Source organism: Bufo gargarizans, chromosome 10, assembly GCF_014858855.1.
Source record: "Bufo gargarizans isolate SCDJY-AF-19 chromosome 10, ASM1485885v1, whole genome shotgun sequence".
Classification (NCBI taxonomy): Eukaryota; Metazoa; Chordata; class Amphibia; order Anura; family Bufonidae; genus Bufo; species Bufo gargarizans.
The window spans coordinates 16364791-16388851 of NC_058089.1; the positions used below are offsets into that span (position 1 = coordinate 16364791).

Genomic DNA, 24061 nt, shown 5'->3' on the forward strand with positions numbered 1-24061 from the left:
TACTTTTTCTTATTTATTTAAGGTTTACACAATAATAGTATTTTTGAAACCAAAAAAATTGTGTTCTAGTGTCTCCATAGTCTGAGAGCCATAGCTTTTTTAATTTGCTCCTCTCCCCCCTTCTTCCTAGTGCCTCCCATAATGTACCAGTATAAAATGCCCTATATATAGTGCTCCAGTAGATGCCTTCAGTGTCCCCCATAATTTGCAAGTATAAAATATCCCTTCTTTGTGCCCCCCATAGATGAGCCCATAGTACTCCTCTCTCCCCTTTCCTATAGTACCCACCATAATGTGCCCCAGTATGAAATACCCCTTCTTTGTGGCCTCAGTAGATGCCCCCAATAATGTGCCAGTGAGAAGTGCCCCCATAGATGCCCCCACAGTGTCCCTCAATAATGTGCCAGTAAGATGTGCCCCCATAGATGCCCCCCAATAATGTGCCAGTAACAAGTGCCCCCATAGATGCCTCCCAATCATGTGCCAGTAAGTAGTACCATATAAAAAAATAAACACTCATACTTACCTCCATCAGGCTGGCAGCGATGCGATGCAGGCCTCTTCCGGCCTGTACGCTGCCTGCATCGGTCTCTGATAGGCTGCAGGCGGAATAGGGAATGGAGACACCTCTCCCTCCCCTGCCCCGCCGCAGCACATCTATCTGTATCGCTGTCCTGGGCCGCGCCACCAGGGGCCACCCCCCCCCCCACGCTACTTCACTGGCCAGCGGGGCTCAAGAGGCAGCTGCCTTGGGCCCCCCAGGAGCAACTGGGCCCGGGGCAGCTGCCCCTTTTGCCCCACGTTAAAGACGGCCCTGTTCCCATTCACTGGCAAAAAGCAGAGATCTTAAAATCAGTGAGGAGCTGAAACAAAGATAGAAAGTGGCAGATTTATTTTCCATATTGCAATGGTTCAGCTTTATTTAAGGGTGGGAAACCCCTTTAAGGGAACTAAATCTGGGTTTGAGACTTTAAAGGGGTGTGAAATCTGGACAACCACTGTCAACATTTGACTGCAACGGAGTCAGTGTTAGAGGGGATTCGGTGCTGGATTGCTTCCAGTGCTTCCAGTGCCTCCTGTCACATTGTCCTAGCGTTTGCCTCTAGCTTCCACCAGGGGGAGCTCAATGCACATCGATTTTTACAGTCCCCGATGAGTTCTGTAGTAGCTGTTTATATCCACAGTGAAGCCTTTGGTCCTTAGAGCTGGCACAGAGGGTACAGTGAGGTGACAAGTTTAGCTCTGCTGCATCATTAATGTTATACCAGTTGTGAGGCTGGACAGTATAGAAAAACGCCTTGGCCTCTCTGGTGGCCTGGACCAAGTGCGCATAGACTGATGCTTTTTCCTATAGTGTGCAAGCACGGCCATGCTGCTGGATCGCAGGGTGGTCGTAAGCCCTGGATATGAGCAGTGTATAACGTGATGGAAAAATGAATCCAGCCAGCAAAGGAAGCAATATGGACAATCACAATACATTAGTAAGTGTCTTGTACTAACTTTCTCTACATGATAAATGCTACTTGCTCAAGTGAGAGAACCCCTTTAAGGAGGATCTGTCCCCTCTCCTGACATGTCTGTTTTAGTAACTACCTGCATTCTCCATGTAATAACTATTCTGGAGCATCTATACTTATGACTGTGCTGTGCATTCCTTTATTATTCCTGCTAGAAGTTTATGAATTTATTGCTAGCAATTTGCTATAAAGGTCCAGCTGGGTGTTTTCAGTTGGGGGGGAAGGGGGTGTCCCTGCACAGCCGGACACTGGCAGCACTGATTGGATAATGACACCCCTCCCCCTAACTGGTAGCACCCAGGTCGACCTTCATTGGAAACTGCTAGTAATTTATTCAGAACTTTATAGATGGAATAATAGAGGTTGGGTAATAAATGCTCCAGAATTGTTATTACATGGAGAATGCAAGGCAGACAGGGTGCAGCTCCTCTTTAAAGGGGTATTCTGGTTAAGATGAGTTATTCCCAGTTTGACCCTCACCGATCATGAGAACGGGGGTCTTATGTCCACCATGTAGATGGAGCGGTAGGTCGAGCATGCACACTGCAGCTTGAGTCAGAGGTCATGGGACTGGATCTGGATAGCTAAGCGCACACTCACATGGGGGCATAGGATTCTTGTTCTCGTGATTGGTGGGGGGTCCCAGCGGTCGGACCCCCACGATCTAACAGTTGGGTCAGAGATTAACTGGAATACCCTTTTACTGGTGATATTGGAGCTCAGACAAAAGACCAGTCATATGTCTACCTTACACATATAAAAAGAAGCATAAAAAAGATTCCATCCTATTTTTAAAAAAAATATATATATATAAAACTTTTTCTTCCAAGTAAATCCAGTAAAACAAGCTGAGGCCGCGTCAGCAGCCCGGGACGTCTGGTGAGATGATCTGTGGTTCCAATATTTCCATAGGTACGGCAAGGGTTAAATTTGTCGGGAAACTGTTATCTTCTATCTGAGATCACCTTCACAGTCCCCATGGTCCATTCAGGAGGAACATCGATTGTAACTATGCAGCGGTTCCTAAAGAAGGGATAGAAAAACACTTTAGTGCAGGACTAATTAATTTTTTTTTTTTGCTTTATTAAAGGAGCTCTCTACCCTGGACAATCCGTTTATTTTTTTGCTAGGAAGGTCTCCTGGCTAAAGGTTAATCATAGAGTGTCCTTCTGCTGGAGATCTGAGCAACTGGCAGTAGGCGAGAAACATACGAGCACATGTTCAATTTCCCTACAGCGCACCTACAGGGCAAATGGAGCATTACACCCTGCTCATTGAAATCAATGGGCTGTTTATGTAATGCAATGAGACGCTGGGTCCTCCAGACAGGGATGCTCTCTTTCGCTTTCTGCTATTAACAGTGGAGATTTTGGGGGGCTCAGGACAGGATTACAGCCATCGTCTCAGTGCACATTGGGGGCTAATATTGTGTATTATGAGCGGCTACCTTCTTTCCACCAGCCTTGTTGTGCTTGTCCAGCAGAGTTTGGATACGGGCACCATAGTCTGGGTCCACATCTCGGAAATTTTTCACCTTAAAGAAAAAATAATAATAATAACATTTAATTCATGGTGCAGGGTCGGCACTGAGAGAGATGAGCGAAAGGAAATCCTAATAAATTCAAAGGCACACTGAGATGGAGCATGACTGCTGCCAGGCGGCTCAGTCACAGCTCATTTTTTTTCTGATACAGAGCACCAAATCCCCTGCATAGAGTTTAAAAGGGTTGTGCAATAAATACATAAAATACAATAAAAAAAAGTAAAAATAATGTTTTAAAATAAAATAATAATAAAAATAATAAAACTAAAATTTTCCTAATATAATAAAAAATAATAAATACATAAAATACAATAAAAAATGAAGTAACATTTTTTTTTAATAATAAATAATAATCTAAATAAAAATAATATAACTTAAAAATAATAAATACATAAATAAATAAAATAGCAATAAATTAAAAAGTATAAATAAATAAAAAAAATAATATAATAAAATAAATAAAAATAATATAACAATTTTTTTTATAAAAAAAACATACTCACCCCTTTTCTCCTCGGCTGATTGCTCCAACCCTAACGTGACTGACATCATGTGTACACCAAGTCACCATGCATCCAATCACTGTTCTCAGCAGTTTTTTCGGGATGTAACTACTGAGGCCAGTAATTGGTGAACATAGAACAGCCAGGAAGGGGGTGTGTGACTTTTTTTTTTTAGGACATTTACTGCTGCCCCCCCCCCCCCCCCCTCCACCCAGTATCTATTTATATCAGACAATCCCTTTAATAAGACATTTCTTGCAGTCTGTAGCCACCACTAGGTGGAGCTGACGAGCTTACTGCATATTATTTTTTATTGAGTTCAATGTCTACACAGTATGCCGTGAGCTCCCTCTAGTGGTGGACTGGGTGTTACCAATTTATTCATAAATATACAGGAGGAATTACAGAGGAACAGCACGACACAGAGTTACTGGATATGAGAACTGTGCACCAGAATACAGGAATGTACTAAAACAGACATGTCAGGGTCTCATCGAGTTCTGTCATGGACACTTACTGCTCTTTCTTGGATGAAGATCTGTGCATCCTTCAGGCTTAGGGCGATGTTTTCGCACACTCTCTGGCGCTCGTCTTCACTCAGCGTTTTATTGTAGAAAATTCTTGCCTGAGAACGAACGTTGATGATGTCACTAATGATGGCGAGATGTTCGCCTCACCCATATTTACATAAAAGTTTGTAGGTGGCAAAGCCTTCTGGGACTATGGGAGTCATTCACAGCAGTGGGTAGCAGACCTGAGTTCAAAAGATCTGAACCCTGCATGAATAGATGTCAAGTTGCGGCTTTCTCTCGTCCCCATGCTTTACACTGCAGCTCATTTCACATTCAGATAGACCTAGAATCCATCCGTTCTATACATTAATGACAATGACTTATTATTTTACCACCCACATGATAGTACCACTCAATGACCCCCTTCTCCCTCACCTGAGACACATTGTCGTCATCACAGCTATCATGGCGGGTGATGTCTCCAGAGGTGGGGAAGGCACTTTCATTGCACTTGCGATCATCTCGAGGAGAACTGAAGCTGTTTGGGTAATAATTTGGGACAGAACCTACAGAAAAAGATTTCAGGGATTTACAGCATTTGATTGCACAGATCGTATAAAGTCTAGCAATATTCATTGTATGATGCAGGATACAGAAGCAATGATCTGATTGGTTGGTATGTAAGCAAGAATGTTCCCATTCGCTGACAGCTAGCATTGGTCTTGCAAATGGTGAGGAATCGAACCAGAAAGTACATTGGAAAGTTGTAGAATTGTTAAAGGGGGTATTCCCATCTGATACATTGATGCCATATCACCAGCCTATGCCATCGATCTCGGATAGGTGCGGGTCCCACCTCTGGGAGCAGCTTCTATCTCCAGAACGGAACCCCTGAAGTGAACAGAGAACAGCTGCGCGTGTGCGGCCAACCTTCGTCCACCGCTATGGTAGTTCCGAAAGATGGCGAGCGCTCACTCGGCTATTAACGTCAGTCCCATAGCGTTGAATAAAGAGGAAGCCATGCTTGGGCAGAGCGCTCGCTCAGCTACCTTCACAGCCCCAATGGAGAGAACGCTGGGCACGGTATGCCCGTTCTCTAGATAGTAGAGGTGGTACCCTCCCCTGTCTGACATTGATGGCATAATCTAGCAATGTCAATGCCCATCAATGTTTCAGATGGGTCAACCCCTTTAATTACATAGCAATTAAAGGGGTTATCCAATTCTAAAAATGCCCCCCCCCCAATAGATCATACTTACCCCGCTCCCCGACACCCGCGTCAATCCAGATCCCAGCACGGCCGCCACTGCGTCTCCCCGTCGCTCTGATCAAAACCTCTGGCGACGGGGAGGGGGTGCAGCGAATAGCAGGCCGCGACAGTGACCAGCCTCCTTGCATCATGGATGACATCACCCGCGATGCTAGGGAGGCTGGTCACCGTCGCGGCCTGCTATTGGCTGCACCCTCATCACTGGATGTTATGTTGCGAGATGCAGCGGCGGCCGTGCAGGGATCCGGTGTGACGCGGATGCCGGGGAGCGGGGTAAGTATGCTCTGGAGCAGGGATGCTCAACCTGCGGCCCTCCAGCTGTTGCAAAACTACAACTCCCACCATGCCCTGCTGTAGGCTGTTTAGGCATGCTGGGAGTTGTAGTTTTGCAGCAGCTGGAGGGCCGCAGGTTGAGCATGGCTGCTCTAGAAGAAAGGGGGGTGCATTTTTAGAATTGGATAACCCCTTTAAACTTTATTACATAAAACTGGAAAATCCCTTTAAGAATCTTCTGTTATAATCATACGGAGCCGGAAACTGCCAAAGGCTGATCCTGATGTGTGGAGGGCAGATGACAGCAGCAGCAGCGGGGAGGGGGCAGCATGTGACAATCATGAATGAAAGAACAGGCGAAATCTGCTGACTCTTACATAACACGAGGAGGAAGGTCATGGAGACAAAAGCTAAGGTTGTGAAGGGGCCATGAAGGAGCATACACTGCCAGGGGGGCTAGATGCCAACGAGCCCCCCTGTGTTGTTTAGGGTGTTTAGATACAAGGCTAGGACAGCAAACTGAATCTATACCCTGGAGCAGCGGTGGGCAAACTTTTTTGTCAACTGAGCCAAATATCGCCAAAACCACGATTGAAATTTCTTTCGAGAGCCACATTTTTAAAACCTAAAATATTGCGTCAACAGTACCAGTGAGGACTATTAGGGCTCATGCACACGACCGTGTGCCCGCCATTGCCATATTGCAGGCCGCATACGGCGGGTCCGCAATACACGGGCACTGGCCGTGTGCAGCCCGCATCAAGGACCCATTCACTTCAATGGGTCCAGGATCCGGGATAGGAGTGCTACAGTGTGCTTCCGTGGTGCTTCTGGCTGTGCCTCCGCACCGCAAAAAGGTAGCGCATGCACTACCTTTTTGCGGTGCGGAGGCACAGCCAGAAGCACCACGGAAGCACACTGTAGCACTCATATCCCGGATCCTGGACCCATTGAAGTGAATGGGTCCATGATGCGGGCTGCACACGGCCGTGTGCAGCCCGCATCATGGACCCATTCACTTCAGCATGCTCTACTTTTTTGCGGTGCGGGCAGTCGGATGCGGATCGCGAACCCCATTCAAGTGAATGGGTCCTCGATCCTCATGCAGCTGCCCCATGGTCTGTGTCCCATGCACGGCGCCCTTACATTCGTGGGCATGAGCCCAGAGTGTGTTTTTACATACTTTTATATGTACTTTCTTTTATTTGGATCTTGATTATTATTTCATTTTATCGTTATCATTTTTTACTTTTATTAAACTTGTCTGCAGATGTGGATGACGCACTTATGGGGGATATCTGTGAAGGGCACTTATGGGGGATATCTGTGGATGACACATATATAGCATAAGATGCTATATAAGTGCCCTCCACAGATATCCCCCATAAGTGCCCTCCACAGATATCCCCCATAAGTGCCCTCCACAGATATCCCCCATAAGTGCCCTCCACAGATATCCCCCATAAGTGCCCTCCACAGATATCCCCCATAAGTGCCCTCCACAGATATCCCCCATAAGTGCCCTCCACAGATATCCCCCATAAGTGCGTCATCCACAGATATCCCCCATAAGTGCGTCATCCACAGATATCCCCCATAAGTGCGTCATCCACAGATATCCCCCATAAGTGCGTCATCCATAGATATCCCCCATAAGTGCGTCATCCACAGATATCGCCCATAAGTGCGTCATCCACAGATATCCCCCATAAGTGCGTCATCCACAGATATCCCCCATAAGTGCGTCATCCACAGATATCCCCCATAAGTGCGTCATCCACAGATATCGCCCATAAGTGCGTCATCCACAGATATTCCCCATAAGTGCGTCATCCACAGATATCCCCCATAAGTGCGTCATCCACAGATATTCCCCATAAGTGCGTCATCCACAGATATCCCCCATAAGTGCCTTCTAGTAAGTAAAGTAATGTATTAGTGGGGGGAAGGGAGGAGGCAGGACACTTGCAGGGGGGCCGGTGCAGTGCCCGGCGCTGTGCACACACCGGGGGCAGCTCCTACCTTTCTGCTGCATTTCGCTCCAAGTCTCCTGAGCGGCGGCCTCCTCACCACTCCTCACATGGCCGGCAGTGGGCAGCCGAACTAGAGCGCCGCTGCCCGCCCTTCTGCTGCTGTGCGCAGCGTGACATCTCACCCTCCGTCATGCGCCTCCTGCCCCGCCTGCCTGCTTCATTCATAAAGTGGAAGGAGCAGACACACGGGGCAGGAGGCGCATGACGGACATTTTACAAGCAGCTTGAGCGGCGCGATATGACTGCGCGGCCGCCCACCCGCACCTAAGAGCCGCATTGAAGGTTCTAAAGAGCCGCTTGTGGCTCGCGAGCTGCACTTTGCCGACCACTGCCCTGGAGGAAGTTAAGTCTGCGCACGACCAAGGGTCCATTCACACGACCGTATCCGTTTTGCCGCGGATCCACAAAATACAGATGCGGTCTGTGGGCATCCCACACATTTTTGCAGCCCCATTGGGAGAAAAAAAAAAAAGAGAGCTGCAAACAGACAAAAATAGGACATGTTCTATAATTTGAGGCTCGGCCTCACGGATGTGGACGGCACATAGATGACATTTGTGTACTGTCTGCCTATTTTTTGTGGCCCCATAGAAATGAATGGGTCTGCATGCAATAGCCAAAAATGCGGATCGGATGAATACGGTTGTGTGAATAAATAAACCCTAAGCCCTATATCACAAATCCTACCCCCCCTATAGGTCTGTATCTATGGATGTCTCAGCGTAAGCTTCACTGAAAGAATGTATGACAACAGCCCTGCCCTAATTTACTGAGTGTTACTTTTCACAGCCATAGAAAAGGTAGGCGAGTTATCAAGTAACGGGCCTACCTTTTAATAAGGAAATGGGGTACTAATGTATGGTTACAACAGAAGAAAATAGAAATTACTGCTATACACCTTTCTACCACCAGGTGGCATGCAGAGTATTATGATGAGCTTCCGAAAGATTTGGTGATGGAAATGTTTCACAGCACACCTTGTGGCCAAGCACAGTACTGCAGATAGAATGGTTTTTCGGGAAACATTATCATTACTTATCTATTAGGACAAAACCTTGTCAGCAGGCACGTCCCTGACAATGACATGTCCCTAACATCTGATTGCTAGGGGAGCAGTACCCTCAAAGCATAGTCTAAAGCTTCTAAAGTCTAGTGTAATACATGTACGTGGCTCCAAGGCGTATGTAGCATATGGCCTCAAGGGATGGCTAACCTCCGGCACGCCAGCAGTGGTGAAACTACGACTCCCAGGATACTCCATTCATTTCTATGGCGTTCTGAGAACAGCCAAGAAAGTGTTCATCTTGGGAGTCGTAGTTTTACTACAGCAGGAGTGCCGGAGGTTAGCCATTACATCCTTAAGATGAGGGTATAACTATTCCCTCTGCATCGGCTAGCTACACAACTGGACACAGATCCATGCCATACACCTTTCTACCACTAGGTGGCGAGCAGAGAATTATTGGAGAAACCTATGTATGATTTGGTTATAAAAAGGTTAACAGCACTGCTTGTGGCCAAACTTAGTACTGCAGTTAGAATAGTTTATGGGGAAATATTCCCATTACTTATCTATTTGGACAACCCCTTGTCAGCAGGCACACATCTGATTCTGGCATGAGGAGCCACTAACATCTGATAGTAAGGGCAGAGTAGCCTCAAAGCAAAGACTATGGGGCAGCATGGTGGCTCAGTGGTTAGCACTGGCCTTGTAGCATTGGGATCCCAGGTCAGCTTGATGCTAATGTTGTAAAGCGCTGCAGAATATAGTAGTGCGTAAAAAATTAAAATAAAAAGCCTCTAAGGCAGGCATCCTCAAACTGCGGCCCTCCAGCTGTTGCAAAACTACAACTCTCACAATGCCCTGCTGTAGGCTGATAGCTGTAGGCTGTTCAGGCATGCTGGGAGTTGTAGTTTTGCAACAGCTGGAGGGCCGCAGTTTAAGGATGCCTGCTCTAAGGCCTAGTGTAATACACGTATAGTATCCCAAGGCATGTCATGTATGTGACATATGGCATATGCCCTAAGGTGAAGGTACCATTATGCCCTCTGCACCCGCCGCATGGCTACACAACTGGACATAAAACCGTGCACCATATTTGTCGGAGAATCCCTCCCCCCCCCCCCCCATAGCCCCGGCAGAAGCCCCCTTACATGGAGCACTGAAGAGGCACATAGGACCATCCTGCTGATAGTTGGAGACATGTGCAAACTTCCTGGGGCAGTTGACAGGTAGATGCAAATAATTAGCTCCAAGGCGATGTCTGTGTGTATCTGGGTAGGAGAAGAGACGTCCCTGTGAGAGGATACAAGACATTGTTACAGACCAGGTATTAGTGCTGCAGAATGCCAACGGCTGCCATAGATGCACACTTGCCGCCAGGGCTGGATCCAGATACAATGGGGCGACACGTATGGTATTGCATTACACTAGGTCTCCAAAAGCCCGCCCCAATGTTACCAGCCCATAATAGTGACATATTCTAAAAGTCAGCTAGGTACGGTAGCATTGTACACACAGTATATTGGGCTTCAAACAGTGGAGAGGTGGCTGAACATTCTCCAAAAATAGGGGCACATCTTACAACACTGTTTAGCCTGGGCCTCAGAAAATTTGTATGCTAATTATATTTACTAAAAACTAGTATGAAATTTGATGTTTTGCCACTAGATGGCGACATACCACCACCTCCTATTATCAGCTGCCCTGATACTGGATCCAGTGGCTGCACCATTGTCTGTCATAGTCACTAGTGTTGAACGAATCGAAGTATCCGAAGTAGACTTCGATCTGAATTTCAGGGAAAATTCGATACGCCAAATTTCCTCATGCTTCGTGGTAAGGAATCATTTTTACCTGAAATCGCCTTAAAAAAACCATAATACTCGCCTTATCCATTTGAGCATGAAGAGGCCGCCGCAGCCATCTTCCTTGAAGATCCAGCGCGAAATCTCATGTGCAGTGACGCAGGACGTCGCCATGGCAGCCAGCGTGATGACGTGATCACGCATTGTGTGAGATTTCGTGTTGGCTCTTCAAGCAAGATGGCCGCGGCGACCTCTTCACGCTCAAATGGATAAGGTGATTTTTTAAAAGTTTTTTTTAACTGATTAACCCCTTAAAGGCCTTAAAGGGGTTCTGCGGGCTTTTACTATTGAGGACTCAGGATAGGTCATTAATATCAGATCGGCTGGAGTCTGACACCCGGCACCCCCGCCGATCAGCTGTATGAGGAGACGGCGTCCGCAGCATGCGCGAGCCGTCTCCCTTCTCTCTTCCTGTCCGCTGCTACTGTCTAGGTCTTTGCGATAGACAGCCGCAGTGAGCAGGAAGAGAGACGAGAGGCGGCATGTGCGCAGAGTGGACGCCGTCTCCTCATACAGCTGATCGGCGGGGGTGCCGGATCTGATATCATGAGAATAGGTCATCAATAGTAAAAGCCCGGACAACTCCTTTAATAGTAATCTCAGATGCCGCGATCAGTGATGAACGCGGCATCTGAGGGGTTTAATGATGGGGGGGGGGGGCAGCACAATCACCGTTCCCCATCATTGCACCCACTAGTTGCAAAGAAATGCAAAGTAATTCATTACAAAGCTTATTTTTCTGTAAAATTAAGAACTTTGCTCATCTCTAATAGTCACATCTCCTGACAATTGGATGGAAAGCGTTGGGGTTTACCAGATCTTCCCAGTGCATAATATAATAAAGTATAAAATAATAAAAGCCTGTGTGCTCTGGAGCAGATTGTGGCAAGGCATACGGTCAGCTGTTCCCACCGAGGCACAGTAGTTACTAGCGGCAAGGAACTCCGGCAGGCTGGCGGGTGACAGGTCGTGCTTGTATTCCGGCCGCCTCTCTGCAGGTTTGCCGTGCTGCCGCCAGAACTCCGGCCCACCCCCATTATAGTCAATGGGGCCGGAGCAGTAGTCCGGAGGCTCGCGTGCACTAGCGGAAGCACGGATCCGACAGGCTGTTCACCCGCCGGAACAGCCTGCTGGAGTCCCTTGCCGCTAGTGTGAAACTACAGGGGTGCAGAGGCAGCAGTTGCACCGATCCCTGGTGGCTAAGGGGGTCCAAAACCCTTCAGGCCACATGAGAAGTCACCAGCATTTTAAATGGCACGTGGTGGGGCCCCTGTTCCAGATTTTGCACTGGGGCCCAGGTACTACAGTGAGCTGATCACAGTTTAGTTTAGTGAATGTTCCCACCTGCAGCATTTTATCCGGGCTCGCCTCAATCCCCGGCGGCATGTTGCTGGGGTCAAATGCAATCTGTTCCACTTGGGCAAAGTAATTCTCAGGATTCCTGTTGAGTACCAGCTTACCCACGGGGATCAGGGGGTAATCCTTATGAGACCAGACCTTGGTAACAAAAAACAAAACAAAAAAACAAGTTCAATATGGCGAATCCTACATTTCCCTATCATTCTAGCCATGCCCCCTTTGTACCTATCTGATCATCTCACAATTTTCTATTTTTCCATAAGGAACACGATCAATGCCCAAGACGGCTGTTTCTTCCTTAATTAGCATAGCTGCCAACAGTTCAGAATTTGCAGGGAGACCCCGGGCAAATTCGGCCGTCCTGGGGCAAAAATGGTTAGGGCATATGTAAACCTCCCCAAAAGTAGATGCTCCTGGGCAGGGCTTACATATCCCAAATTTATCAACTACCATGTTATATATGAGTAAGAGATAGCACCATACCTCTCTGAGCTGTAACACCATATGTGCCCTGTTCTTGAGGAAAGCAATCCTCGACAGCCACTCAAACCCCTTTGTTTCAAAGGTTGGGTCTTCTATACATTACAGCTTAAACCCTACTGAAATTACTGGGATCTGAGTCATTTAACCCCTTAGAGGCACATGGCATCTGGGAGGTTAGCCAGAGGCAGGAGGTGGGGGGGGGGGGCTTCTCTCTGTCCTCCAATCGGCACCTTCGTGGCAGAATCACGGGATGCCGATCGGCTGCTATGGCAGCTTGGGACCTTCTGAAGGCTCCTAGGTCTGCCATAGTAAGCTTCCTGTTGAGCACTGTCAATCAAGGAGGAGAGGGAGGGGCTGGCAGAGGGAAGAGGAGAAGTAGGGGTGCACAGAGTGGCTTGGGCCCGCCCTCAGTGCACTTAACTGCTCATTTGCATATGGATTAAAAGTACCCAGAATGAAGCAACGGATGGGTAATTGAAAGGCATCGTTACATTCAGCTGAGCTAGCCCTAGAAGGCATTGTGCCTGAATTTCCAGACTTTAAATGGTGGAGACCCCAAGGCGATTGCCGTTATTGCCTAGCGTCACGCCATTAAAGAACTACGTGACCTTAAGGATGTCGTGATAAAACTGGCGGAGAAAGGGGGAAATGTTGTGTTGTGGCCGGCACAGATGTATGAGAGGGAAGCCTTCAGACGGCTATCCCAGAAGGAATGGAGCTATAGACGGCTGGATAGCAACCCGACCGTCAAATTCAAAAGCGAACTGGATCATATCTTACAGTCTGGGGCGGCTAATAACATACTCACACCAAAACTGAAAGATGGCCTGGTTGTTGACCATCCAATAACACCTACATTTTATCTATTACCCAAGGTTCACAAGGACAAGACCAGCCCTCCAGGACGTCCGATTGTGTCCGGAATGTGGGGTCTTTGTGAGCGGGCTAGTAGATTTGTGGATTTCTACCTGAGAAGTTGTGTGAAGACCCTGCCATCTTATGTAAAAGACACATCTGATGTCCTAAGGAAATTCAATGGGGTCTCTTTAGAGGATGATATGTTTTTTTCGTCACTTGTGACGTAGAGGCCTTGTATACGTCGATATGCCATGACCACGGGATCCGAGCAGCCAGGATTTTTTTTTTTACAAATGACGGATTTTGATCCGGATCTGATACAGTTTGTCATCAATATTCTGGACATTGTACTTAAGCATAATTATTTCACCTTTAAAGACCGCCTCTTCCTACAGCTCCGGGGCACGTGCGCCCTTACATGCCAACCTGTTCCTGAGGCTGTGGGGAAGAGAGACGGTCCAGAATATACCTGGCCATGGTGATCTCGTGGTCTAGGTATATCGACGACATCCTGTTCATCTGGTGGAACTCAATGGCTTCCTTCAACAACTTAAAGGGAACCTGTCATGTGGATATTTGATTATAATCTAACTAATTATATACAATCATTAACTACTAAAAAGTGCCTTAGATGTATTCACTTACTGGTGTGACAGATGGTTACCTCATAATATACACACAAAGATGCCACATGCTAATGAGCTGATTTGAGTCCAGCGTGAGGTCAGTGAGTCCAGCGTGATGTCATTGAGTCCGGCGTTTTTATAATTCAGAGCTATAGCCACTCCCCTGCCCACCTGCTGCTGATTCATATGGAAAATAACTGTCAATCAGCAGCAGGTGGAGAGTCAGGAGCTCATGAATATTCAGGACTTATCATTATCAGCTGGAGCTTTTCAATACAAGATGTTGGCAGATTGATTGGGTCAATTAAAGAAAGTGACCCAGCATTTTGCTAAGAGAATCAGTCACTTATTTATGTTGCCCTTAGTTAGGATACCATAAAACCGGTGACAGGTTCCCTTTAAATATTAAACTGACATAAAAATATAGCCGGGAACACATTGAGTTCCTGGATATCCTGTTACGTAGGGAGATGGATGGCGGAGTCTCCACAGACCTCTTCAGGAAACCTACAGCAATAAATGCCTTGCTACATGCTAATTCCTCTCACTAGCCACAGATTATAACCATGGGCCAATTATTAAGATTACGCCAGATCTGCTCCAGTGACGAACGCTTTGATACCCAATCTGGAGATCTCTCTAACAGATTTTACAATAGGGGCTACAATCAACGGGATATAAGAAAAGCTTATTCAAGAGCAAAAACCATCCTTTTTGGTGAGTAAAACACAGACTAGGGGAAGATTCGGGACTTCATGACCCAATTCTGGCCCATTCTACTGTCAGACTGTGATCTTAGGGGGTCACTTTCCGAGTACCCTCTTATCACGTGGAAGAGGGACAAGAATTTGGGGGACCTGCTTACAAGAAGCCACTATGTCCCACCTGTAACGCACAATTTTTTCGGTAGCAGATGGTGTTCTTTCTCATGTGGTAGCTGTCAGGCTTGTGGGTAGATGATGAGAATATCCACTTTTAAAGATTCTAATGGGATTAAAGAATATCAGATTGTACATCACATCAACAGCGGTCGTCCACCTGATAGCATGTCCTTGCAATCTGCTATATGCGGCCATGACTACTGGAGAGCTTCGGGTGAGAATTTTGGAACATGCCAGCAAAATTTGATTGGCAGGTACAATGAGGATGGAGGATTTGGTGAAGCTGCAACCTATAGCTCTGCATTTCAAGGAAAAACATAATGGTGACCCGAGGGGCCTGAGAGTCAGGGGCATTGACAGGGTGACTCTGGGTTGCCGAGGTGGTGATATCAAAGGGTTTCTACCACCAGAAATACCGACGGATATAGCGATGCGCTAATGTCAGCACTACACAACAGTATGTTTCTAACATTTCTCCCTGCAGCAGTTTTGCTAAAATACACACTTTTACAATATGCTAATGAGCCTCTAGGTGCTATGTGGGTGTAGAATCAGCACCTAGAGGCTCCGTCCACTCACCCTCTATCCCGCCCAGGTCCTCCGTTCTGCCCGCCCCGCTCCTCTTGATGGATGGCACGGTCCGCCGCATCGCCGCCGAAATCCCGCGCCTGCGCCGTTCACTTCTGTCTTCGGCGCAGGCGCAGTGAGTGAATGATGCGCTCCTGGTGCCAGATTCCTCACTGCGCCTGCGCCGACTATGTCACAGTGAGCAAGCCGGCATCAGGAGAGCGGCCTTCACTCACTGCGCCTGCGCCGAATACAGAAGTGAACGGCGCAGGCGCGGGATTTCGGCAGCGATGCGGCAGACCGTGCCATCCATCAAGAGGAGTGGGGCGGGCAGAATAGGGGACCTGGGCGGGATAAAGGGTGGGTAGACGGAGCCTCTAGGTGCTGATTTTACGCCCACATAGCACCTAGAGGCTCATTAGCATATTATAAAAGTGCTTATTTTACAAAAACGGCTGCAGGGAGAAATGTTAGAAACATACTGTTATGTAGTGCGGACATGGGCGCATCGCTATATCCGTCAGCTACATAACGGTATTTCTGGTGGTAGAAACCCTTTAAAAAATGATTGCTACAAAGGGAAACAAAATGGATAGTTCTGCTCAATACTGAGATCCCCCAGGGATTAAATGAAGCAGTTAGTTTCAGGTCCTTTCTATAACTGCGCTCTTTTATTGTTATTTGTGTTTTTCTCGATTTGGGTAGAAGATGGAGTGTGGGTATTTGTTATTTGTATTTTAACCTTATGTTTTCTTCTTTAAAGGGAACCTGTCACCAGTTTTATGGTGTCCTAACTAAGGGAAACATAAATAAGTGACTGATTTTCTTAGCAAAATGCTGGGTCACTTTCTCTAATTGACCCAGTCAATCTGCCAACATCTTGTATTGAAAAGCTCCAGCTGATAATGATGAGTCCTGAATATTCATGAGCTCCTGACTCTTCCCGCCTACCGGCTGCAGATTGACAGTTATTTTCCATATGAATCAGCAGCAGGAGGGCAGGGGAGTGGCTATAGCTCTGAATTATAAAAACGCTGGACTCACTGACATCACGCTGGACTCACTGACATCACGCTGGACTCAAATCAGCTCATTAGCATGCGGCATGTGGCATCTTTGTGTGTATATTATGAGGTAACCATCTGTCACACCAGTAAGTGAATACATCTAAGGCACTTTTTAGTAGTTAATGATTGTATATAATGAGTTAGATTATAATCAAATATCCACATGACAGGTTCCCTTTAATGTCATGTCACTCTCCAGCGAGATGCGGTACACCCCCTTGAATATGAGGCCTGATGTGGAAAAGATCTTTCTCATATAATGCACTTGACACTTTATTTTTTATGAACTGTATTGGTTTTGAAAGATCTTTCTCTCTTTTTATTTTTTAGTACATTTTTTTTTTATATGTTGCACTGAATACACGGCTACACAGAGTTTATATGTATTTTTATTACACTTTGCATCAATGATGTTGACTTATTATGTATTGGATTTGGCCCTTATTTTTATAAATGTATAGACAATACACAGTATTATTTGAGGTTAAATGAATTATTATCATGTATTTTTTACACTTGGATGAAGCATGATATCTATGTATGGACAGTATATAATTCTATTCTGTAGAGGGTATATATATATATACCGGCTACATCACATTATTATTAGTATGGTATTGGATATACCTTCTGTGATACTTCCAATTGATGGGGGATCTGTACACTTTCTTTTCACTGCAGTGCCTCTGCTCGACTCTGGGGTGTACGCATTCCGTGCATGCGCTGGGCGGGCGCGTCATGTAGTACTCCGCGTTAGCTCGTTACGCTAGCGACCGATGTGGGCGGTGTCTTGCGCCCCCGCGTCATCCATGACGCGGGGTGACGAGTGGCGCGCTATGATGACGCGGCCCTCCTAATCATGCCGGACATGCGTCAATGATTGACTCCAGGTGCATTTGTATCATATATACCCTTATCGTAACCTACCTGTTTAAGCCTCCTGACGAAGCCAGTGGGTTTGCGAAACGCGCGTTGAGCCTCGGGTCACTTGTGTATTATGGGTAAATTATTCATGCTGTTTTATTTGCCTGTGACATTTTAATGTGATGCAGCTTGTGCGTGTACGCCTCATTGTACGGATCGGCTATTATGCACTTTTGATATCGGGCACTGGTTACCGTTTTATAAATGGTCCTCATACAACGCAGATTACAAGATACTTACGTGTTTAACATTTGTCCTATCATGTTCAATTGTTGTATTTATCCAGGCCGCAGATACAGTAATTGTTTGCTGGCCCCATTCATTGTATATACCTTGGGCCTGTGACCTGTAGCTGCTCCTGTGTGGTCCCTACTATCAGGGGTCCTCGTGGCCTTCTTCTTCCCTTGTTTTCACCTATGTCATGTATTTTAAATACCAATAAAGATTTTTGCTATATTTCATATGAGATTATTTCCATATTTATTAGGGGCTATTAGTTAGTTCTGTTGTAGGAGTTGTATTGTATGAGTCTAGGCCCCTGTGACTAATTCTTGACTATAGCGGAGGTATCTGTTGGTTCTATCTGGGAGGTTAGCCAGAGGCAGGGGGGGCTTCTCTCTGTCCTCCAATCGGAATCACGGGATGCCGATTGGCTTCTATGGCAGCTTGGGACCTTCTGAAGGCTCCTAGGTCTGCCATAGTAAGCTTCCTGTTAAGCACTGTCAATCAAGAAGGAGAGGGAGGGGCTGGCAGAGGGAAGAGGAGAAGTAGGGGTGCACAGAGTGGCTTGGGCCCGCCCTCAGTGCACTTAACTGCTCATTTGCATATGGATTAAAAGTACCCAGAATGAAGCAACGGATGGGTAATTGAAAGGCAGCGTTGCATTCAGCTGAGCTAGCCCTAGAAGGCATTGTGCCAGGTGTAACACTGAATTTCCAGACTTTAAATGGTGGCGAGCCCAAGGCGGTTGCCGTCATTGCCCATGGCATCATCCAGCCCTGAAGGGCAATGGAGGGATGTGATCTGTATTGAAGCAAGGTTATGTTGAGGACAACCACGGGGCAGATCTCGCTAGTGACACACAACAGAGCCGGGCCTCCCGAAGTGCCCAGTGAGGCAGGGAAAATGGCTGGTCTGTAACCTGATCTCCTCCGTACCCCCTTGAAGTCCTCATTCGAGGGGAGGTCTATAGCACAGGAAGTGCCCGAGTTTAATACGTCAGGGGGGGGCGGGGCTTTTTAGTGCTGACTCCCAGAGACGTTCTTATGGGGACCACCCAATGGGCTATAGTTCTGGTTCCCATCAGAGGGGTGAAGCACAAGTGAAAAAGGAACCTGATGGCGAAATTTGAAAGATGAGAATCCGCAGGGATTAAGATCTAAATCCTTCATTGGGCTGGATACCATGCAGGTTCCTGGCACCAGGAGCTGGCACCAGGAACGACTGGTGGTTTCATAATCAGAAATCCTACAAGACACAACGCAGCGATATCAGAAAGATCTAACTAGGACGGAATCTAATTACCGATGACGATAAGACTGACACACTGGGAGGACACATTCACATCTGGACTCTCCAGCTTTGGGATATCATGAATGTTGTCACCTGATGCACAGCGCACAGTAAAGGGATGCTGTACAGCCCCTGGCTCCAGTGCTTCACTGCACATGCGCCTGCGCGGGATCTTGTCAAAATAAGAGGTAACATGGGGAGGGCGGTGGGTGGCGAAAGCCTGACTTCCAGCCTCCTTGACTTACGGTAATTTACATATGACAAGAACAAGAATCAAAATGCATTTTCTGCAAGTTACTCAAAAGAATTAAGAGGGTGGCTTCTGGAGCACCGCACCCTGATCTGTGGGCAGTATCAAATATGAGATCTCAGGTTCCGTTTACATATTTTAGACTGTTGGACTACGTGGTGGCACTGTATAGAAGTCAGAGCTACACATGAGCCGTCAGATGAGGGGATTCAATGGAAACAGACTGTGACAGCTTGCAAACAGACTGATTTTTAACCCTTGTATCTCAGAAACGGCTAAACTTTAATAAAAGGCTGATTTTGAATAAAGACCAATTTAAAAAAAAATGTTTTTAGCCAAGAAGGAGTAAAATGCAATCATTAAAAAGAAAAATGGTGACATCTTAGGTTGTTTTTTTTTCTGACCCAGCCTTGTTGTGCATGATAGTCCAAGATGGGAATACCCCTTTAAGAATCTTCATACTAATCTGGAGGATTTGGAATTGATCTTACGGCTGATATCCAGTTCCCAGTCTGACCAGTCTGTGTTTACACAGGTGGGCATTACACAATCTTATTGTAACGGATCTCCTGGCACCCCGACTGGGTATGTCCTAGTGCATCCATCAACGGAGGTACCCAGTCGGGGTGCCAGGAGATCCATTACACTTATTATAAAGCCGTAGCTCTTCGCACTGTATACAAGCCTCTAACCTTACCACCGTAGATGGCAGTATTACTATCGACCATTATTATAATTCAGTTTGATCGAAATATGCCTCAAATAACAGTGATCATATTCGGAAACAATGCATTCGATCCTTAAAGGGCATGTCTAGTTTTTGTCACCATGTCAGAGGTTCATGTCTTGGTCTAAACCAGGCATGCTCAACCTGTGGCCCTCCAGCTGTTGCAAAACTGCAACTCCCAGCATGCCCAGTCTGCCTACAGCTATCAGCCTACAGCAGAGCATTGTGGGAGTTGTTGTAAAACTACAACTCCCACAATGCCCTGCTGTAGGCTGATAGCTGTAGGCTGTTCAGGCATGCTGGAGAGTCGCAGGTTGAGCATCCCTGGCTCTAAACCATTATATGGTATCTATAGGTCAAAAATACAAAGCTTTCTGATCAGCTGTTTCTTCCTTACTTTTCGGGGAGCTGAGTGACAACCAACATAACTGCTATGACCGCCGTTACAGAAGTTGTCACCCAACGTTTTCTGGCTCCTTCATTCCAATCTGCTGCAGTATGAGATCTCCTGCCCCCATGTTCCTGCTTTACTAGGCAGATCTGTCATTTAGGCAGAATTTTTTAGCCGCTGGCGTCCCTTACCTTGGTGAGGTCGAAGGGATTGAAGGGACAGATCTCGGCTTGCTCTAATGTCATGACCTGGATTTTTAAGGTCCATGATGGGAAGTCCTTTTTAGCAATAGCTTGGAATAGGTCCCGAATTGCGTAATCGGGGTCTTTGGCCGCCAGCTTGTCTGCTTCTTCTACTGTCAGATTCTTGATACCTTGATCAGACTGCAGGAAATAAAATACTGCATCTTAATTATAAACTTCAAATATGGTGCCCCAGTAATAGTGCCATACGGTTGCCCACATATCAGTGCTATACAGTGCCACTGATGCCATGCACTACAACCGTATGATACTGTAGAGTGCCACACAAAGCCGGAGTACACTGTAGGTCACCATACAGGGCACAAATAATACCACTAGTGTTGAGCGAATCGACGTAGACTTCGATCCGAATTTCAGGGAAAATTAGATTCGCTGCAAAGCCAGATTTCCTCATGCTTCATGGTAACAAATCGATTTTCTCTGAGTGGCGCCATCTTGATTGAAAATCTCAAAATCGTAATTTGTCACAAAGCAAATTTTTGGGTAAAATTCGGCAAAGCAGCCAAATCAAATTTTCCAAAACTTCGCTCATCACTAAATGCCGCCATACAGTGACCAAGTAACAGCTCCATACAGAAAGTAATAATAGTTGTGTACATTGCCTAAATAATACTGCTATAGAGGTGCCAGTCTTGTACCAGGGCAGAAGTATGGTATTCCAAGTCAGTGCCAGGAGTTTTGGACACCTGTTTGTCATGGGGTTGAAGTGCCCCAGGAAAGAGGCCCACACTTTATATAAATGAATAACTGATCTATTGCAAATCTGTTTTAAAGGGCATCTGTGTTGGTGCCATGTTCCTATATATATGCAAATTAGCATCTAGGAGCAATGGGGGCGGTGCCATTACACCTAAAGGCTCTGCTCTCTCTGCAACTGCTGCGCCCTCTGCACTTTGATTGACAGAGCCAGGTAGTGTAAACATGATCACGCCTGTCCCTGTCAATCAAAGTGCAGAGGACGTGGCAGTTGCAGAGAGAGCAGAGCCTCTAGGTGTAATGGTAACGCCCCCGTTGCTCCTAGAGGCTCATTTGCATATATTAAAACATAATTTTTCTCAGCAATGCAGGCACATATGAACATGGGACCAACACAGATGCCTTCAGCTGCCAAGAGCACATGTAACAGGTCAGCCAGTGTCATAGGTACAAAACTGCTGACAGATGCCCTTTAAATCCCTCACACAGGAAACTTACCTTAAGATGGAATTTACAATACACGGCATTTCCTTTGGGATCCACCAGTTTGAAGGTGTGAGATCCATAGCCGTTCATAAACCTGTATCCATCGGGAATGCCACGATCACTAAACAAAAACGTCACCTTAATAACGAGAAGGAAAGAAGATTAGGTTGCAAATATCAGTTTTGTCTATGACCTATGTGTCTCCATGGTTACAGACTACAAACAAATCTTGTGTAGCCTGATCCTGCAGTCATGTGTAAATTGCTTCTTTCCCTCCTTCTACTGCCTGTAGGTGACTAAGAAGAAGAGTCAGGGGGAAGAGGAATAACACGTGACTGCAGGATCAGACTACACAGGGTCTGTTTGTAGTCTGTTACCATGGAGACAGATAGAGCTGCATAGGAGCTGTATACCACTCATCTGCGTTTGGGACCTTTTCAAAATTGAATACCAAAATAACTGATGTATTGGAGAGATATACGGGGTGGTGACCCAATAACAGGGTATCGAGCCTCTGGAGTAAATGATATGTTGAATCTGGGTGTGACAAGTGGCACTCTGCCAGCCTAATACATGTGGTGGCAAGTGCCGGTCCTGGCGGTGTAATATTAGCTGGAGAAATACACTATTATAAGACTGATGGATACTCGTAGTACCGGACAGTATCGTCTGATGACAGGACGGCCTCTTGCTCTGACTCTCTGCAATCATTTTTTATTTGTGGAAAATCCAGCGACAAGGGCGCAATTCTCCTTCAGAGCTACCGCAGGGCAAATGAAGCATTGAACATGAGCTCTGCCTATGATGCGGGACATGCGAAGTCCTCCAGGGTGAGAGGTGCGGGGTCTGAATGAGGAACTTCCCTCCTCCCTCCAACATTTACAACGGCCTAACAGGTTAGGGCTCGCGCACACAAACGTATTTTTTGTCCGTGTCCATTCATTTCAATGGAGCCGCAAAAAAACCGGAAATGACTCTGTGTGCATTCCGTATCCATAGGTCCGCAAGTCCGTTGTGCAAAAAAATAGAACATGTCCTATTCTTGTCGCTTTTGCAGACAAGGATAGGCATTGTTACAATGGATCAGCAAAAAAACGTATGTAACACGGACATCACACGGATGTCATCCTTTTTTTGTGGATCCGTGTTTTGCAAACCGCAAAATACAAACGGTCATGTGCACGAGCACTTATTTGAAAACTTCCCTAATATCACTGATCTAGTACTCCATTTTTTTCTTTAGGTATCTCTAATTTATTTAACTATTGTTAACCCCTTAATGACCAGGCCTGAATCCAGGTTTTTATACAGGTAAGATTTTAAAGAGAGACATTTGTGGCAGAAAGGACAAGCCCCCCGAGCTGTGATAGGGAGAGAGCTGCAGCAGAAAAGACACACCCCCTGAGCTGAGATAGGGAGAGAGCTGCAGCAGAATAGACCCCCCCCCCCCCCCCGAGCTGTGATAGGGAGAGAGCTGCAGCAGAATAGACACAACCCCTGAGCTGTGATAGGGAGAGAGCTGCAGCAGAAAAGACACACACCCTGAGCTGTGATAGGGAGAGAGCTGCAGCAGAAAAGACACACCCCCTGAGCTGCAATAGGTTGAGAGCTGCAGCAGAATAGACACCCCCCCCCCCCCCCAAGCTGTGATAGGGAGAGAGCTGCAGCAGAATAGACACACCCCCTAAGCTGTGATAGGGAGAGAGCTGCAGCAGAATAGACACCCCCCCTGAGCTATGATAGGGAGAGAACTGCAGCAGAATAGACACACCCCCTAAGCTGTGATAGGGAGAGAGCTGCAGCAGAATAGACACAACCCCTGAGCTGTGATAGGGAGAGAGCTGGAGCAAAATATACACACCCCCTGAGCTGTGATAGGGAAAGAGCTGCAGCAGAAAAGACACAACCCCTGAGCTGTGATAGGTTGAGAGCTGCAGCAGAAAAGACACAACCCCTGAGCTGTGATAGGGAGAGAGCTGCAGCAGAATAGACACACCCCCTAAGCTGTGATAGGGAGAGAGCTGCAGCAGAATAGACACACCCCCTGAGCTATGATAGGTAGAGAGCTGCAGCAGAATAGACACACCCCCTAAGCTGTGATAGGGAGAGAGCTGCAGCAGAATAGACACACCCCCTAAGCTGTGATAGGGAGAGAGCTGCAGCAGAATAGACACAACCCCTGAGCTGTGATAGGGAGAGAGCTGGAGCAAAAAAGACACAACCCCTGAGCTGTGATAGGTTGAGAGCTGCAGCAGAAAACACACAACCCCTGAGCTGTGATAGGTTGAGAGCTGCAGCAGAAAGGACAAGCCCCCTGAGCTGTGAATGGAAGACAGCTTCAGCTAAAAAAAGACACCCCCCCCCCCCCGATCTGTGATAGGGAGAGAGCTGCAGCAGAAAAGACACACCCCCTGAGCTGTGATAGGTTGAGAGCTGCTGCAGAAAGGACACT

General features: G+C 46.8%; 1 protein-coding gene across 1 annotated transcript in view; it reads right to left on the minus strand.

Annotated features, from left to right (window-relative positions):
- Positions 1 to 1663: 1663 nt before the first annotated feature.
- Positions 1664 to 24061, minus strand: part of LOC122921127 (catalase-like) — a 36599-nt gene continuing 14201 nt past the window's right edge. The window contains exons 6-13 of the mRNA XM_044271126.1: positions 21622 to 21747; positions 20356 to 20547; positions 11864 to 12016; positions 9806 to 9947; positions 4511 to 4641; positions 4081 to 4188; positions 2965 to 3051; positions 1664 to 2540 (exon numbers count right to left, since the gene is read on the minus strand). Coding sequence (XP_044127061.1) covers positions 2505 to 2540; positions 2965 to 3051; positions 4081 to 4188; positions 4511 to 4641; positions 9806 to 9947; positions 11864 to 12016; positions 20356 to 20547; positions 21622 to 21747 — 975 coding nt within the window. The 3' untranslated portion in view covers positions 1664 to 2504. The remainder of the gene's footprint in view (positions 2541 to 2964; positions 3052 to 4080; positions 4189 to 4510; positions 4642 to 9805; positions 9948 to 11863; positions 12017 to 20355; positions 20548 to 21621; positions 21748 to 24061) is intronic.